Source organism: Canis aureus, chromosome 31, assembly GCF_053574225.1.
Source record: "Canis aureus isolate CA01 chromosome 31, VMU_Caureus_v.1.0, whole genome shotgun sequence".
Lineage (NCBI taxonomy): Eukaryota > Metazoa > Chordata > Mammalia > Carnivora > Canidae > Canis > Canis aureus.
Genome location: NC_135641.1, coordinates 7,394,116 through 7,414,221, shown reverse-complemented (window position 1 = coordinate 7,414,221; position 20,106 = coordinate 7,394,116). Strand labels below are relative to the sequence as shown.

General features: G+C 38.2%; 1 protein-coding gene across 5 annotated transcripts in view; it reads right to left on the bottom strand.

Moving 5' to 3' along the window:
- CTNND2 (catenin delta 2) overlaps window positions 1–20,106 on the bottom strand; it is a 913,492-nt gene that overhangs the window by 591,459 nt on the left and 301,927 nt on the right. Inside the window, exon 1 of one of the 5 annotated variants that reach the window (XM_077879570.1) lies at window positions 18,208–18,534. The exons of 3 other annotated variants lie outside the window; for them this stretch is intronic. Coding sequence is in view for 1 of the 2 variants with exons in the window: in XM_077879569.1 (XP_077735695.1) it covers window positions 10,280–10,288 (9 nt within the window). In the remaining variant the exon portion in view is untranslated. Of the gene's footprint in view, window positions 1–10,279; window positions 10,304–18,207; window positions 18,535–20,106 lie in introns of those variants that run through there. One more of the 5 variants, XM_077879569.1, reaches the window with a different exon arrangement.

Sequence of the window (20,106 nt, the reverse complement as noted above, 5' to 3'; positions counted from 1 at the left end):
CCAGAATGGTTTCAATAAAATAAAAATATAAAGAAACACCTCTTTCTGACCAACTTTTTCAATCTATAGAATTCTGTCTGCTTTGTTCCGGCATTTTATTTCACCAAATGCTTTGCTATCCAAGTAAAGCATATTTCTGCAGTTTACTTAATTCATCTAAATGACAGGGCTCCATGAAATAAAGAAGGCCATAGTTCTTGGTAGCTAAAACTATGTAAAAATCTACTATGTTTCATAAAAAAAAATTAGTGATACTATTATTTTGGTGACTCTTAACTATACCATGATAATATCCAGCCCCCTTTTTTTTTTAAGAGAGTGAACATGTGCCCATGACCGGGGGTGGGGGGCAGTGAGGAGGGGTGTCAGGGGGAGGGAAAGGGATGACAGAGGGAGAGGGAGAGAGAGAATCTTAAGCAGGTTCCACACTCAGCATAGAGCCCAACACGGGGCTCCAGCTCATAACCTGAGCTGAAATCAAGAGTCAGACACTTAATCTACCAACTGAGCCACTCAGGGACCCCTAGAACTTTATAAATGCCTGGTATATAACTCAGGCTACAGAATAAAAATTCATACGTAATAAGCCCTAACATGTACATTTTGAATAGTTTCTACTAGTGATTTTTATGCCTATATCTGCTTGGGAGTAACCATTCTATTTATGATAGTAACACATAAAAACAGCACTCAATATTTTAAGTATTTACTTAGCATGTATCATACTCTGTTAAGTGCTTTACATGCATTAATTATTCATTCCTCACATTGATCCAATAAGGCATTTTATTGTCTGAGACATCTCAACCTTAAAAACGTTAAGTAGCTTCCTCAAAGATTAGATGGGAATAGAGCTCAGAGACTAGCTCTAACTCTGCACAACTCCATTGCCTCAAAAATGTAGACTTATTTGTTCTCACTGTTTTAATGGAGGCTATAGAATCAGTAACAATACGCCAAAATAAAAGCACAAACTTCATTAATGAGGAATGACTACAGCTTACCATTTTATGCTGTTTCTTTTTAGCTTTCCTTGCCTTCCTAGAAATATTGGAATTCTTATGTCCAATCATTGGAAAAATTATATTCACTGTACTGTTCAAGTTCAAACTACAACTGAAGTATTTCTTTCTAATAATGATCATTAACTTTAAGAGAGCCATTGTGAAACTCAGATATACCCAATGAGGGTAATGATGATAGTGAGAAGTTATGCTCCACATCCTTGCCTATGTTTACACCACAGTGGAGAAGGCAGCCTTCCACTGTTCAAAGGGTGAAAGAAGTACGAAAACACTAGGCTCTGCCAAGATCAATGACTTGCATTTCCTCAAAGGACTTTGCATGTGCTGGCTCTGTGCTCATTGCTCCAAATATCCATTTCCTCCTCCCTACTCTTCCCCTGTTGCTGAAGTTTAGGAAAAATGCTTTTTGCCTTTCAGTTTCATGGTGTTGTATCTCAACACCGATTTATTTAATTAGCATCTCTTCTGTACTAGTACATTCTCGGACTCACCACTACTCCCATAGCACAGCAATGCTTTATTGAACCCACTTAATTACATGCTTGTCTTCTCTCTTAAAACATACAATATCTTGATTGCAGGGGCCATGACTTTCCAGTATCACCTTCCTCTCACCTAACATATAGTACATTCAATAAATGATGAATGGATGAACGGATGGGTGACTTAATATATGACCTCAAAAAATACTCTTTGAGTCAATATGAGAAGGTGTATATGCATAGAGCAAATTCACTAAGGCATCTGATAAAATGCAAAAGATGAGGTTAAATTACTTTTGCGGTACTTCCAATGCAAAATTTCCATGATATTTTCCCCATGAATTGTGCTTACTCTATTTCTCACATTCTCTCTCTCATATGTCTTTTATAAAACTAACTTGAACTACAGAATGAGATTTAGAGTAATAATTCTATTTAGAACAGAAATGTTTGAGTGACAAAAGGCCAATATTTATCCCTTCCCACTCAATGCTTCTAAATAGCATTTGGAAATCTAAATAGCTAAATATTCATACCAGTGGAATACAGGATCTCTTAACCGTATGCTGTATTTTAATTTACCCATTGTTAGCATTTTACTTTGTTGGCTTCTCCCCTTCTTCCTGAATCAAATTCTTTTTGTGGTTTTCAATACACCCCTCTCCTTTTCCTTCCCACCTCTCTGGCTGCCCTTATTTTCTATAGATGTCTCCTATTCTCTTAAGCTACTATTTTTATCGGGATTTTTAAAAATTTCTATTTTCTTAGACTTTGTCTAAATAATCTCATCAATCCCCACAGTTTCAATAACCAAAAATGGTGTATATACAACCAGCCACTGACATCCACTCTGGAAAACACAAAGGTTCGTGTCTAAAACTGACATCATAGACAACCTGCAAACTTGTTCTCACTCTGCTATTTTTGTCTCAGTCAATAGTACTATCATTTACCCACGTTACCTAATCCCCAAATGTGTTTATGATTCTAAACTTTATCTTCTCCATATATACACAAGAAATCATTACATACCAACGTGATATTGTAATTTATAATAAGAAATATATATGTGTTTTTCAACCCCGTTTCTGTCACAGAGCTCCTAAAACCCTTGACATTTCCTAAGTGATAGGAATGACGTGATGGTTTTTGCTATGTTAATGAAATGACTTTTGAACCACACCAAAAGATGGGGGTTGGTCGCCAGGGGAACCAACAATGTAATATGAGGGTTGAAACTTTCAATTCCACACCTCAAGGTCTCCAGGAAGCGAATAGGGGCTGGAGATTGAGTTTAATCATCAATCGTCTATGATTTGATCATCATACATAGGTAATGAAACTTCCATAAAAACCCCAAATAATGGGGTAAAAGAGTTTCCAGGTTGGTGATTTGGGGAGAATAATGCACTCAGAGAGAACATGGAAGCTCTGAGCCTTTTCTCCATACCTCACCCTGTGTGTTTCTTCAATCTGGCTGTCCCTTAGTTATACCCTTTTATAATAAACCAGTAATCTAGTAAGTAAAAGCTTCTCTGAGATCTGTGAGCAGCTCTAGGAAAATAATTGAACCCAATCTACAGCTGGATGTTGGTTAGAAGAACAGGTGACAACCCAGACTTGCCAATGGCATCTGAAGTGTGTGTGTGTGTGTGTGTGTGTGTGTGTGTGTGTGTGTTGCAGGAGAGAGGGGCAATCCTGTAGGACTGAGTCCTTGTGGGATTTGATGCTACCCCCAGATAGACAGTGTCAGAATTGTAGGACACCCAGGTAGTATCTGATAATTGCTTGGTGTGGGAGGAAAACCCAACTGGAGTTGAGACAGAGTTGTAACCACCAATTCCACCTCTCCAATCTGTCCATTACCTCCACTGTCACCACTCCAATTCTAACTACCAATATCTCTTGCCTGGAGACCTGAACTCATTTTCCTAATTAGAGTGTCTGCTCTTATTCATTCCTGCTTTCATTTTGTTCTCCATAATATAGCCAAAAGTCATCCTTAAAAAAATTAACAAATGTGATCTGTTTTTATGTACTTAGAACCTTTCAGTGACTCATTTCCTAAGACTAAAAATTAATAATTCCTAACATTTAACCTTTCAATGGTTCAATATTCTATAACATTAAAGGAAATATTTATTGCCACAAGCATCATGACATCTCTGTTAAGTCCTGATATTAATTTGAGGAATTGAATGTGTTGAGATAATCTAACCGGTGGTCTCTATTCATATTTTTTTGTTTACACAAACACAGACTTTTCCAAGTTAATATAGTATTATTAATTTGAAATTACAGACATAGCCTAAAATAATTAACAAAAACTGAATCCTCTCACCACATTATGTTCTGAATTTTACTAGTGCTTAATTACAATTAAACAATTTATATGCTAATTGCAACCTAGTTTCTCCCATATTCAAAGATATTATTCCTTTGCTTGGCCACCAAGAAAAGAATGTAGTACTTTTCAGAGCGTGAAAGAACACTCTCTGATTCTGAGAAAAGTTTCAGGAGATACTGGCTTTTTTTTTTTATTTGATAATTTTATTTTATTTTAAAGACTTTATCTATTCATGAGAGACACACACACAGAGAGAGAGAGAGAGAGAGAGAGAGAAGAGAGAGAGCAGAAGCAGTCTCCATGCAGGGAGCCCAATGTGGGACTCAATCCTGGGACTCCAGGATCACGCACTGGGCCAAAGGCAGGCTCTAACCCGCTGAGCCATCCAGGGATCCCAGATAATGGCTTTCTATTGACTTAGCCCCCAAAGTTCTCTTGCCAGACTGTAAAATTTATGTTAAACAAAACTCTCGATTCTAAAAATTGGCATTTTCATATACTATTATGCTCCAACATTTGGATGGTAGAATAATCAATTTTTCCATGATTTACCATCTTCTTAACATAAAATTCTCTAATAAATTTTACCAGTAGCTCTTTGAGCTGAGTGCCTGTTGCTATTTCAGGACTAGGAGATATCTTAAGTCTCTTCGATGGCCCCAAAGTTCCAGAGAGTTCTTTCATTAGATCCTGGAAATGTAAATTTGTCCCAAATAGTCTAGTGACACTGCTGGTTAATATCTTGTCAGTACTACAATATCAGATTTCTGTGGCACATAAATGAAATGCAAAATACATACCGCCATCTCACTAACAGCAACCAAAAATGGGGATTGAGCCGTCAATACTTACTTGCCTGCCAGCAAACCACAAGCCCCAGTTATTTTGGAGTCACTGTTTTTATGATGTTAAATTCCAAGGCAAAAACAGTGCTACCTTTTTCATCCAAATCTCTAATGCCACCCACACAGTAGGTGCCAAATAATTATTTATGGAATGAATGAATAAAGTAACAGTAGGAAGGCTGATATTTATGGGCAAAGCATTCTGCAAGGTGCTGGATAACAAAGATAGGAAAATTCCAAATTAGTTTGGGTATGGATCCTGTGATGGTTAACTTTGTCAACATAACTGGGCTAAGGGATGCCCAGATCACTGGTAAACATTATTCCATAGAGATATCTGTAAAGGTGATTCTGGATGAGTTTGGCATTGAATCTTATAGACTAAGAAGATCACTTTTACCAATGCTGTGGCATCATCCAATCAATTGAGAGCTTAAATAGAACAAGAGGTAGAGGAAGGGCAAATTTGCTCTCTCTATAGGAGCTAGGACATTTATCTTCTCTTGCCCTCAGACACTGGCACTCCTACTTGTCTAGACCTTTGGACTTGCACCAGAACTTACACCATGGACTGCTCTCATTCTCAGGGCTTTGAGTTTGGACTGCCACTATACCATCAGCTTTCATGGGCTTCCAGCTTGCACATGGCAGACTGTGGGACTTCTGAGTTCCTACAATCACCTCATTCTGACCTCATAATAAATCTCACTCTATATAGCTCTATATATCCTATTGCTTTTGTTTCTCTGAGAACTCTAATAGAGATCTTGGTGATGATGGCTTTAAGTCTAGCAAGAGAGTTGAAATCTGTGCATCGCTACCTAGATACAAAGTAAAATGCTAAATTGTGATGAGGCAGATATGAATGAATTTCAAAGGCAACATCGATTTAGGGAAGATGGGAGAGGGTAGGGAGAAGGAATTCAAGGATAATGGTATGTGCATAAGGTGGCACCTGAGGTGGACAATGAGAGTTTACTACTTGAGCATGTGAAAAGGTAAAGGAAAAGCATTATAAATGGAAGAAGCAGCATGATTTAAGGCACAGAATTAGACAAATATTGACTGTGTATGTAAGTGTTTCAGGAAGTAATTAGAGTGCAGTTTGACTGGAGTATAGGACCAGACCAATTATCTTGGAAGTTTTTACTTCAGTAAGAGGTTAATATTCAACAATGATCCTGATTTTCCTCATTCATTAAATGTGAGGCACCACTTCATCTATTTCCATACTCCAACTAAGACACTCTTTGAAATTTTATTGAACTCATTTGATAAGAAAATAATTAATACCATTTACTGGTTTTTGACATGGTAAGGTCTTTCTTGTTAACATGGATCTCCTGCTACATTACAAGGACATTGCCCTGATAGGATGTTAGTTTGCCTGTCCCTAAATGTCCCTGTCTCCTGCAGAGTTTTTTCATAATTAGGTCAACACAGTAAAGTCCTCTGGCACGGTGGCCACAGACAGCTATTGGTTCCTACAACCAAAGAAATAGTCTCATTTCTCTTCTGCTTATTTTATATTGTTGACAATCATTTCCGGTGATTTTTTTTTTTTTTTTGGTGTACCTTTCAGAGCTCCTATTCCTTATTGCCTCCAGAGTGTTTTTTAATTGCTAATGCCACATCTACCATTTTTAATTGCTAATGCCACATCTACCATTGACTTGAGGTTACCAGAAGGCTGACATCAGGTAAGAGGGAGCTATTATTATAATTGTACCCTAATACAATAGTATAATGGTTTTACTCTTTGTATAATAACAACCGTATTGTTAGTCTATTTATTTTCTCTTCAAATGGCCCAATGAATAATATAGGATAGGAAATATAACCCCTTTGTGTAAAGAGGAAGGAGCTAGTAATGAGAGAGGTTAAGTGAATAATTCAAGGTTACTCAGCTAGTGGTAAAGCAGAGATAGTAACACACGACATCTAGCCCAATGGCCTTCCCTATACTTGATAAATTACATAATATGTATATCACCTCTCTTGTTTCACATTTCCTCACTGCTTAGGTAGTAACAAATTTAAACCATGAACATAATCCAAATGGTACAACAGGATCTGATTCCACTTCTCATTTCTTAAAACATTACGCATTCAATTTAAAAAAATACCCTCTTTACTAAAGTAGCTTCATGACTTGAACATTTCTGTGTGATCCATTCCCAGATCAACTTCAAAGGACTGAATTTAAACCTATATTCAAGCTGTGAAAATTTAGTTTCTTTTCCCTTTATTTTTTTTTTCCTTTTTGAATTCCTTTGCTGGGAATAAATTAAGTTCAGTCTAAGAAGGAATATATCCATATTTGCACCCTGGTAATCAAGCAAAAACTTGTAGGAATGTAGCACTGATGAATGTACCACTGTTGAGATAGTTTATATACACTGGAGCAAAATGAACTGTGACCAATAAATCCCTTCCATGGTCGTCATCCTTCTACATCTCCCCAATATGGAGAAGTGTCTTAATGGATGTGCATTATAGAGTTTGCAGGCTTATTTTCAGTCATAAAGGATAGTGTACCAGATGCTCCTGGTACACTGAATTTGTCACACTGTAGACAAGCTAATATCATTATGTGAGACCACAGGGGAAAAAATAAAAGATTCACATTTAATCCATATTAACTACCAGGAGACCCATCAAGGCAGTTGGGCTAGCTCATGATACAGCAGCTTCTAGCAAATTAGCAGCCCATAACAACTTAGTTATAATGAGCTGCAAGATCTTACACCATAAGCTCAACTCCATTAAAGTGAATTCAAGTACATGAATTCATGTACAGAGTATAACCTTAACATCTGTCTGTGCTTAGCCAATATTTTGTTTATGCCTTTTTAGGAGCAGCCAAATTATCCTTGTGTCCCCTGAAACTGGGGACTGTAATTTCCATCAGCTGCAGTTTTTACCTGATAGAGAGGGCAAAGCTAATGAATACCAGCCTCCCTGGCTGCAGAGCAGGGCAGCAAGCTGCTATGATGCCAGCAGCTGTTTCGTACATATTAGGCCAATTTTCTCGCAGATACTTTTCCCTTGGTATTCAAGTGGGAAAAGCAATAGTCCAGTTTGAAATTAAATAGTCAATAAGACATGTATTTAATAAAACCTGTAGAACTTGTATTTATTCAAGAAAAACGAATTGTATCCTACTAAAGTCAACATAAAAAACCTTCCCATTTTGATAAAGTTGGGCCATTGTATTCCTAGCAAAGCAACCTCCTCCTTCCCTTTCCACTCCAGTGAAACTCCTGAGGTATCTAGAAAATACTACTCCTAATAATACACAAATACCACTATTATAAAGACTATTATTTCTCTTCCACAGATGAAGAAACAGAAGAATATAGGTTGCCCGTAGTTAGCTGATTGCTAAGTTAAGGGAATAGACATTCTATATATATTTAAGTTATGTCTTATGCACAAGGAAGAATACATACTTAAGTGAACAATCTAACTTCCCTATTCTTGTTCTGTCTCAATTATGTGCTTATTTACAAATTATGAGCAATCATTCATGACTGTATGATCGCCGTTATCACTGACCTCCAATCTGGTTATAATCAAGACAGGGGATCTTATAGGGATGGACGGCTGAGCTTAAGCTTGCCATGAATCACCTAGGCAATGTTTTCAAAATTCACCTTCTCCCTCCTACCTCCAGAAACCTTAGCATGCAGAAACATAGGTGCCATACATACCATTATAGGTTCTCTAGACTTTTACACACCCAAACTGCATTTGGTTCTAATCAATCTAGATGTAATGTCTGAAAAGTCACTAAGGATTTCATATGTGGATGGCATCTAGAAGGCCATCTCGTCATCATCTGTCATCCTTGAAGAGTCTGTCTCTCATATAGTTGCTCCCTGAAAGCGACCAGGGATAGCAGCTCAAACTCAGATGCACACCACCCCCCTGAAGGACAGCCTGGGTTGTCAAAACCATAACATGCCTTCTTGTAAGAACCTAATGATTGATTCTGATTCTGACCTCTGTTCTAGTTCTGTCTTCTGATTCACCAAAGTATTACACTAACTTTTTCATTGATACCATAGATCTGAATATTTGAAAAGCACATCTTTTCTTCTGATTTAAACAGGAGCAGTTCAGAGGTCCCGTCACTGTTTTTAGGGGTCTCACCATTCTGGCCACACCTCTGCATGGTCTCTCGTTTGTCAATCTCCATCCCTCTTCATTCATAACACCCACCATTCCACACGCTATTTCACACACAGTCTGAAAGTGTCAAGTACTTTAGAAGCACCACTTATAAAAAAAAATTTAAAAAAGCACCACTTACAGCAATGAAACTGAACTTCCACTAATATAACCTAAGATTACTTTAGCTTTCTTTTTTTTTTTTTAATTTTTTATTTATTTATGATAGTCACAGAGAGAGAGGTAGAGACATAGGCACAGGGAGAGGCAGGCTCCATGCACCGGGAGCCCGACGTGGGATTCGATCCCGGGTCTCCAGGATCACGCCCTGGGCCAAAGGCAGGCGCTAAACCACTGCGCCACCCAGGGATCCCTACTTTAGCTTTCTTAACCTTGCCAAATAGTTGCCTTATATGAAATCTGAATTCAACTAAGCCTTTAGTACTTTTGTCCTAAGCTGCTGCAAAACCGTCTTCCATTATATGATATATCTCTGCATTTGATATCTTTGAGCCTATAAGACAAGGCTAGACATGTATCCCAAATTTTAAACTTTGTGTTTTATCTCATATTTTTTTCAGGATTTTAGACTTTACTTGAAATCTGATTCTGTACCAAATGTATGCATATTTTAATAGCCTTGGAAACCTGCAGATTCTATAAGCTTGCTTTGAAGACATTAGCTCAGTTCTTTGATTATAGTTTTGAAAAGAAAGTACATAGCTCAGTGCTTTTCCACCAGCCTCCTTTTCTGTTGATAACCATCCACAAAACAGTGTATCCAAAGGGATATTATAAGCACATGCCTAATACATGTCACTGGCATATGAAGAACAACATAACCTTGGATTGTTTTCCAGTACCTAGATGCAGCACACTGTGATGTCAACAATGTCTTATTGGCACCCTACCTGCAAAATGCCTGGAGGTAATTATGTGCTTATTTACAAATTAGGAACAATCATTCATGACTGTACAATTGTCTTTATTATTGACCTCAAATGTGGTTATAATCAAGATAGGGGAGTCTTAAAAGGATAGTTGGCTAAACTTAACAAATGTTCCTATTTTTTGTTTTGAATTTGAATCTGATAACTTTCCTGACGCTGTTGAGCTGTGCAGCTCAGTCATGGCAACACTTCTCTGACGTGGGCATATACAAGTCCGAGGCAAGTCCTTGGGGCAGGGCAAGTACAGGTGTGAACTTCTATTTTAAATGACTGTTCTTACTGCTCTCACATGAGATTTTTATCCTCTTGTCTAACATCTGCATTTTGGTACAGTAGTACATTAATATCATGTACAAATAAATGTACACATAATGGCTGTTCTTGCTCAAGAGACTTACTAATTGGAGGAGTGAAATTAGGAAAGGTTAGAGACCCCGGGGTGAGAGACAGGGCATACCAGAGGCATGCTAGGGCTCCAGGTGAGATCCCACCTTAGCCAGTCTTCTTTGCTCCACAGCTAAAAGTTGTACCCTGACTCAGCACCAGGAAGCCCCTGTAGGAGAGATAATAAAATCCTATTCATTTGGAAGGGATCACAGAGTTGAAGCCTTTAATTTTGCAGGTAAGGAAGATCAGGTGCAGAGGGATTAAGGAAGTAGACGCAGCAGCTTCAAAGCCCTTTGGGGACATACCAGGGAAGAAAATAAAATGAAATAAAATTAATACTGGAATTGGAATGGATTCCACAGGGTTGTTCTTTCTCAAAATATATCCCAATAAATAAATAAACAACCAAACAAGCTGAAAACCGAAAGCGAGAAAAGAAAAAGTAAAGCAAAAGAAGGAGCTGGGTGGCAATCACCTAACACAAGCTTTGGCAGTGCATTCAGGCTGACTGACTCTCTGGTGGCTGCACCAAGCACTGTGAAGCAGTACTAGAGGTGGACTTTCTGCACAAAGGTGGCATGGCTCAGGGCAGCAGAGTAACCTCCTACCTTGAAAGCCCTTGAGAGTTCTGCCTTCCAAAGCTGTGAACATCCACATTGTTCCACGATGAGTAACGCGTCACCAAAACATGAATAAGCACTTCCAGCACAGACATACCCGCTCATAACCCAGAGCCAGTAAATAACATGGTGTTCCACAGATGGAAGGGGAAGTCACCATGTGAAGTCACGCTTTGTAAGTGACATTACATCACATCTGTGCCACAGGGATAAGAGGATCGCTATTCTGATGGAAAGTTTTGAACTGAGTGTGCCCACATTTTCTCAGAATCCTACAACTGGAGTGCACTGGGGCCGGCTTATAGAACTAAGCCTCTGTCCTCCAGGCCCATGTTTTTTCCCATTACCCCACACCTGAGAGGCCTATATCACAGCTGGTTAAATACACTAAAATTTTGTCTCCACTGAAAACACATATTCTCAAGTTAGCCCAACATATCAACGTCTCCTTGTAGACATGGATGGTAAGAAAGTTGTTGGCCTGGCTTCCTTTTAAAAATGAGAGTAAAGAGAAAAGTCTCACGGAGCACTGCCAGGGATAAACTTATCAGGTTTCATTAGGATGGGCACAGCTTCTACGTCATTATAAGGAACTCAATTCCCACACTTTAGTTCTCTTGAAAGGAGGAGGAGTGCAGGCAGTAACAGTCACTGATTTGTCCTCTGGTCCCTACTAGAATGGCAGCTCCATGAAAGCAGTGGCTTTGTAACTCCTTTTTCCTAGACTTTAGGACAGCAGCTGGCAAGTGGTAGAAGGCCAGTAAATAGAACTGTAATAATAACTATGTTATGCCATTTAATTGAAAATATCCTTAGGAGATGCTTTAGAAATATTAGTATCCACAGACTTATCACAGAGAGTCACAAAGCTGCACAATCAGCCAAGCCATGCAAAGGCTGCAAATGAAAGTAGTGAGGGGAGAAGGAAGAAGAAGACCACAGAATGGAGAGGACACCACAACATCAGGCTAACGGTGCTTTCCCCTCTGTCTGCCTATCTCCCTCTCCTTCTCTTATGTTGTATGCACAAATACACATGGCTGAGAGGAGGCCTGGAAAAATACAAGATTGAGGTCCACCAGATACCAGTGACCCCCTCCAATCTCTTATCGCTTTGAACCTGCAAGAGTTTCTACTATGGCAGATGGGACTGTCCTGATCTTTCTCCTGCCCCCAGTCCTGTGCAGAAAACTCTCAGTTCAGGGCAGCCCCGGTGGCCCACCGGTTTAGCACTGCCTTTGGCCCGGGGTGTGATCCTAGAGACCTGGGATCGAATCCCACATTAGGCTCCCTGCATGGAGCCTGCTTCTCCCTCTGCCTGTGTCTCTGCCTCTCTCTCTCTGTTTGTCATGAATAAATAAGTAAAATCTTTTAAAAAAAAGAAAGAAAAAAGAAACTCTCAGTTCAACCTTGAACTTGTCCTCCCACCCACCTCATTCATAGCCAGTTTGTGCATCTGTCAGATTAGACAGGTGGTTCTCAAATGTCCCTGGGCCCAATAGTCCTCTAGGGACCCTCTTAGAAAAGCATATGTTCAATCCAGCCTCTGAGACGCTGAGTCAGGAAGCTGCATTTATAACACATGTTCAAACTTATTCTGGTAGAGCACCTAGCACAGCATGACCAATCCCTGACCTCCTAGCCCTGCCGGATTCTAAATAGGAACATGCAGTTTGGTGGGTCCAACAGTTTATAGTAAAAGAGAGAGCAGCCTGGAGCACATGGATGGAGGTAAATAGTAAACAAAAACAAGGAGAGATATGCAATGCAAGGACAGGGGGCATCTACAAACAGGCAAAAATCTACATAGGTTCCACAATCTAAGTGAGATGCTTAAACCGAACAGTGCCATTGGACAAAAGGCAAAAGGGCAGGGAGTTGCAGGGTTAAGCAGAAATGATTTCAAAATCTTGTATTTTTTTTTTCTGGACCTCAGATATACCATATAATGAAATAATCCGCTTAATGTTTCTTATATAGTATAGGGAAATATCTAATGTACAGGGCCTTCGTGAGGATTTAATGAGATACAAGCAAACACTAGCTGTGCACAATAAATATATCAATTGTTATTTCAAAGCAGTAACAAATAAAAGGAAGGGTCGGTTTATAAATTTTTATTTTTTACTTCTCAAGATTTGTTTATTTGAGAGAGAGAGAACGTACACAAGTAGGGGAAGGGTCAGAGGAAGTGGGAGAGAGAATCCTCAAGGAGACTCCCAGCTGAGTGCAGAGCCCCATGCAGCCTCCCTCCCAGCACCCTGAGATCATGATCTGAGCCAAAACCAACAGTGGGACACTCAACTAACTGAGCCATCCTGGTGCCCCGGATTTATAAATTTTTATTTTTTTAAAGATTTATTTATTTGAGAGAGAGCTTGTGAACAGGGGGAGAGGAAGAGAGAAGGGAAGAGCATCTCAAGCAGACTCCCTGCTGAGCATAGAGCCCCATGAGTTCAACCTCATGACCCTGAGATCATGACTTGAGCCTAAATTAAGAGTCAGATGTTTAACTGACTGAGCTACCCAAGCAGCCCAGATTTATATACATATTTTTTAAGATTTTATTTATTTATTCATGAGAGACACAGAGAAAGAAGCAGAGACACAGGCAGAGGGAGAAGCAGGCTCCATGCAGGGAGCCCGAGGCGGAACTCAATCCCAGGGCCCTGGGATCACAACCTGAGCCGAAGGCAGATGCTCAACCACTGAGCCACCAAGGCGTCACTTTATAAATTTTTAAATGAAAGACTTCAAAGTTCCTATTTAATTCCCATATACCTAGAGATTAAATAAGTTCCTAAAAGGGAAATGCATGACATTTGACCAATATCCGTACACTACATTTGCCAAATATATGCTGTAATATGCCAAAGTCCACCAACTAATGTCAGGACCAAGGAAGCACGATGGCCAACAACCCTATGGCCTATGTATGTAGACACAGCCCCACAGCTCATTCAAAGTGCCCTTCTATAAATTCTTTGTCATCTTCACCTCCATATTTATAGTTTCTAATTTCTGGCAGAAGTGCTACATGGTGATGTGGTGTAGATAAGCCTCAGTCTTAACACCCACATTTAATTACCATTCCATTTCAACACTGAGTATAGTATCTCTCACAGAAATTCTACTAATGCTGATGAAAATTACCAGAAGTTGGTTCAGAAGAGCATGAGGACATTAAATGAATTGAAACAGCTGAAATTCACACAGAAGGGATGTGTGAATAATGTGGAAGCCAGGCAACAAATAATGACATTTGGAATTACTTTCATTGGAGGAATATGTAGCCAAATGTTACACCCGACATGGAAACAGCTGAGGCTTAAGGGATACAGAAAGGTTCTAACCATCTATTTGCCTTATACAGAAACAAGGAGACAATTGACCAACACTTATAATTAGTTTTCTTCTTTTTAAATAAGCCAGTACTATTGAAGCCACAGACTGACTCAACACTTACTCCTCCAGGAAGTAATTCTCACGTCTTTGAAACATATTTGCATACTGGAGAAGGTTACTATGTAATTAGCCACACTGTAGTTGTTTATTAAATTATTAGAACTTGCAAAGTTTATTTTTAAAACCACAAGTGCTAAGTTTAATTAAATGTGTCAAATGTAGCAGCAATTTGATGAGGTAGAGGCAGGTGATTGGATGCACAAATGACAAACATATACTCACTGTTGTTATGCTTTCCAGATGAGCCAGCGTTAATTATGGTCACTATGTGAGATACCGCTATGGACATGATATTGATTGGTAATTCTTATCCCAAAAATTTATTTTGATTTTTGAGTAGAACTTCATTTAACAGAACTGCTAACTGAATATGATCATATAAATAATCTAGGCCACTGATTGAAGACAAAAAGAAATATATAATATTTTAGAGATTGTGTATAATTGTGTGTTCCTTATAAAATACTTTGGAAAATATGCAGATAAATCAAACCTTAGAGACAGCTGGAGTATTACAGTAGCAGCCACATCAACGGATGGCTACAAAAGCTGAAGGTACTAGTCAAGCTTCCACAGACAGAGGAAGGAAGAGGAGAGAATACACTGGGCTTTCTCACTAAGAATCCATCTGCTGCCATTGACCACACACTGGAAGGGAAATTCTCAACCCCTCTTCTGTGATACAGGTAACTTGGCTGAGTGTTGGCACAGGAGCAATTACGAATCCACTGCCTGTATCTGGCCACTTTCTCTCACACTTATGCTACAATAATGGGTTGTCAGTGATAAATTCGATTTTTTTCTACTATATTTTTAAAATCTGCAAAAACAACAACAAAGTAGAATGCCGTATATTTGGCACCAGGAAATCTATATTCAGTTCTTCATTTTTTCATTTAATAAGAAAGGCAAACATGACTCTAGGTGCTGGGAATGCATCAATTAAAAAAAATTCAGATAAAAACCCCTACCTCCATAGAGTCTACATTCTGGTGAAGAAAATGGACATGGAATAAGTTGTACCAGTGGATTACTTAGAGCACCACCTGTGGTAAAGGCATTGGAGGAAAAATAATGCAGGAAAAGAAGATGGGGAGGCAACTTGTATATGGTCATCAAGACCGGACTCATTGACAAGGTGGCCTCTGCTGGAGAGACACGAGGAGGGGGGGGCATGTGTACAGCTGGGCTGGATTCAGGCTGAGGGGAAGGATGCACTGTTTTCAGCAGAGAAAAACACCAAATGCAAGGGCCATGCACTGGGAGCACGTTCTACACAAAGCAGAGAGTTTTCTATGCTGGAGCAAAGTGGGCAGGAGGGAAAACTCAGGAAATGTGGGAGAGATGGGGTGACAGGGAGCACATCACCAAGAGGCTTCAGCAACTACATGGCCTTTGACTTTGACTCTGCATAGAGTAGTGACATGATAGTATTTATGATGTCAAAGGATTTCCGTGGCTGCTAATTAGAAATTATCCTTGGAGTCATTCTTTAACAGTTTTACTGTGCAGGTCACTTAATCTTTCTTCATCTCAGGTTGGGAAGATCAAATAACCATATTTTAAGATACTGTATAAAGTGGAATGCTGTTGCACGCTCTCCTCAGCCATGCTTCCATTAAAGTAGGTGTTTTACTGCAGTACAATTAGGAGTTCTCACATCTGCAATCCCACCAGATTTTTTAGTTCATGGACTCCAGGGAATACTTCTTTCCATTTTGTACATGGTGTACAATATTTAGCAGACAGTAGATAGAGGGGGCCTCAATAAGGAATTGCTAAGTGTGAGGTACTGTAAGATATCAGAAATACAAAAGAACTCTAAATCAGAATTCACATGTTAATAGCTTCTTGTAGAAACACACAGATTTTTGTTCCTAAACCATTTTAACTGGAATTTTTGATCAAATAGATTAGCTGTAATTTTGTTACCTATCAATAAAATCCTGAGTTAGGCCAAACCTAGAATTGTCTGTCTGTATGTGTATTTTTTCACAAAACTATTTTTCTTAATTATGTGCATAAAATTTATAAGTAAAACAGCTCAGAAAAGACTTTGCAACTTGGCCTTTGAATATCCTCAAAATGCATAATTCTTTTAAATCACATTTTGTTTGATCTCTGCTTATGCTTCAGAATGGCCTCTGAAGGACCTGATTTAGCATGTTGTCAGATGCATTCACATCATATAAACATCTGGATTTAAAAAAAATTTTTTAATAGTTTAAATTTTCTTCTCATATAAACTATTTATATTTAGCAATGTAAGGTAATGGGCAATCACACCATGTAATTAGTTAACTTGTTATTTGTTTAAAAACTACTTGGGTCACTTTCATATTCTGTCCCCTATAGTTTGAAGACTTAATGTCTCTTGAATCCATTACATCCATTTTCCACAAAGTGTGAGTGCCTAGACACTGTTTGCCCAAAGTGAAGCTTCATGGTCATTTACCTTTGTATTTAGGCAGTGTTATTAAATAAGGCATGGAAACACTTTCAAAGGTCAAAGTTTTCTTCAGTAGCTATTCTCAATGGATACCCTTGAGGGTTGCATACATCACATAAAAATGAAAAGATTTCTTAGCTTTAATATGATCAAAATAAACTTTTACCTTTAATTAACTGAAATGAAATATTTACTAAGAAGTACCCCCATAGTATATTCAAGTCTTCTAGTCCTTGTTAGTTTCTCTAAAATGAAACATACCCATGTGAGTCAACTAAAATAGTAAAACATGTGCCATAACATGTTCCCAATAAAAATAAATAATTTCTTTATGCCAATTTGGTCATTGTAACTCAGCATCTGAGTTATAAAGTCATTCAAATTTCAAATAGTATTAATCAAGTAGCAATTCTATCTTGTGATTACCACAATTAAGTTGGAAATCATTCTGTGACTCTTACCATCCATTTGAAAACACTAAAGATAAAAACCTAAAGATTTTGAATCCTCATTCCATTTCACTTTACTCACAAATCTACAATGTATGCCTATCTCATAAATATATAGCAATCTAACATACAATTCCCACAGAATGCCACCTGTTGAATCCCCCAGCTTTCAGAAATTAATTTATTTCTTTCACCTGTTATGTACACAAATATACTCCCAACTCCAGTGGCAGAAGAGGTGAAATCTATGAAGTCATTGTAAATTTTGGTCAATGATTCTCTCAATGAGTTACATGAATAAAAGCAATCTGGAAACACTGTGTGGTAAAATTTTCTATAATTATGCAATTTGTGCATCCCATTTACACCATTTAGAATGATCAAGACATGCAATTATTGTATTCCAGTTCTAATATAAGGCTTATCACTGAGAACCGAATACTCTGTAAGACAGGGAATGCAATGCAACAGGTTAGCAGTCCAATATAATGAATTTTTAGTTCCTTTACATAGTGCACAGGCTGGGTGATTTTTATGCTTTTACTCTCAATGATTTATTTCTTTCCAAGTGAGGTTCTTCATTTAATTGTGTGCCAAAGGTGGGAGAAAGCGGCTCACAATTGCCAAGTCAAATTTAATCACTTAATTATCAATTATAAATGGGTATTTACATGGCTAATCATTAATTGCAAGAAATCTAAAAGATATATCTATGACACACCAAGTTTTACTAAAAACAATTATTAAACAATTACAATGGTTAGCTGATAGAAAAATGGCACATGGATCCTTACAACTGCATTCTGTTTAATTCAGTCATTTGGCTTTTACGTTTTCAACATTAATACACTGAAGAAACTGGCAACCGTGAGGCCAGAAATAAATTCTACCTATGTTTTCTACACATAACTCTCAACAGTTTTAAAACTTCAACTAAAATCATCATACAAACAACATCAATTAATGAAAACATTTAAAAAAACAAACGTTCAGTTTTCACTTTTTTCTCCTTTACCTTTGGAAACAAATGGTCCTTAAATACTTCAAAAGTATAATCCAGGCCAACAACAAGTGGACTAGTCACAAAGATGAGGGGCTACTTTTCCCTCCTTCCCAGCAGCCAGCCAAGCAGGGGTTCCAGCACTCTCCCACCTGCTCTTCCCTCCCCGAACCAGGGTCAAAAGGAACCCCAGAGGAGCTCAAAAATCACGAATGGAGTAGAAGAACAGTCTCCAAAAAGTCAGGATGCCAAATTATCATAGTTTAATTTCTTCTTTCACTCCCAAACAGTTTAAGAGAAAGCAAAGCAAGACGCAACAGAAATACCACAAGCCTAGTGGTAGCCGGTCGTAAAAGAGAAAAGAATTGAGTTCAGCCAGGCACAAAGGTCTCCATGGCAACAGTGAATTTAGACCCCCATCGGCATTATTTATGCAACATTTCATCACAAAAGGACCCTCCTACTAGCCTGCCTAGCAAATTCTAGTTTTCTGATCTTCCATTCCTTTGCCTTAAATCTGTATCTGGCTCCTTAGCTATCTAAATCTCAAACATTAAAAAAAAATAAAGGAAGAAAAAAGAGAGAAAAAGAAGAAAGAAGAAAGAAAGAAAAGAAAGAAAGAAAGAAAGAAAGAAAGAAAGAAAGAAAGAAAGAAAGAAAGAAAGAAAGGAAAAAGAAAGAGAAAAGAAGAGAGAAAGAAAAACCCACAGAACCATAAAATTAGTCCCAGACTGAATCTAGACTTTGTTTCCTTGGTGAATTCAAAGGCAAGAGATAGATTCAAGATTGCTTAGAGTTCATATTCAAAGCTGGTCTAGTTTTTATTTCAAAAGGGACAGTTTGAAAACCATAAGTTTATTCAAATTATTTTATTTTTGAAATGAGATTGCAATTCAAAAGAAGTATAAAATGTGGCAAACTCTAGCAAACCCGAAGGCTTACAGAAGAGAGAACTTGTCAGGATGCTAACTTTAAAGCTCAATTTTATAACGCTAATATCCACTCCTACCCACTCCCAGCCATTACAGTACCACAAAAACTCCTTGGAGTCTTTTCTGTGATTCAACTCTAGCCATGATTTCCAATATTTTAAACACTTTTTTATTAACTGTGTGTTCAATGGACCCTAAGTTCACATTTTATAATTAGAAGATCCAAGCCAAGTTATTTAAAACTGAGACAGCACCCCAATGTAATGAGATCCTGTATCAACAAGACGTTATCCTATTGAAGAAGTACTTTCTTCAATTCCAAAACAATATACAATTATAACTGTTAGAATAATACTTGGTGTTGTTGAAAGGAAACGCTGGGATCCCTCGTTTCAAAAGGATAGGTTTTGGTGTTAGTTCAAACAAGAACTAAACAAAGTTACTTCTAAAAACTGGGTTTTGATTATTTTTAAAACAGTATAAGCTTCTTACTAAAAATTCAAGCAGTACCTACTTTTATAAAGGGCAGTTCTTATCCTACGCCCTCTCCACACGAATCTCTTTTAAAATATTTGTATGTCTACACCCCTCATGCATCTTGACCTAAGTCTTGATTGACTCAATACTGTCTAATAGTTTGCAAGAGTGGCTCGTGGATGCCTGTATTTTTTATCAGTGCATTTTTGGTAAGACTTTCTGTTGCCTGCAACATAGACAAATATCCTTAACCTCTAGGGGCATCATTCTTCCAAAATTAGCTGTTCCTGGTGCCTCCAGAAGCACAGTTGCCCTTCATTTTCCATGAGGATACATGCTGAGTTGCACAACTCATGGTTCTGCTTCAGTCATATACAATTTTGGCAAATAAATCATTCAGATTCCTTCAGACACTAAAAACTGAAGAAGAGAATTTAAAAAGCAGGCCAATGTTACTCTCCCTTAAGAAAAGAGCTCTCCTGTGGCAAGAACCACACATTAGCTC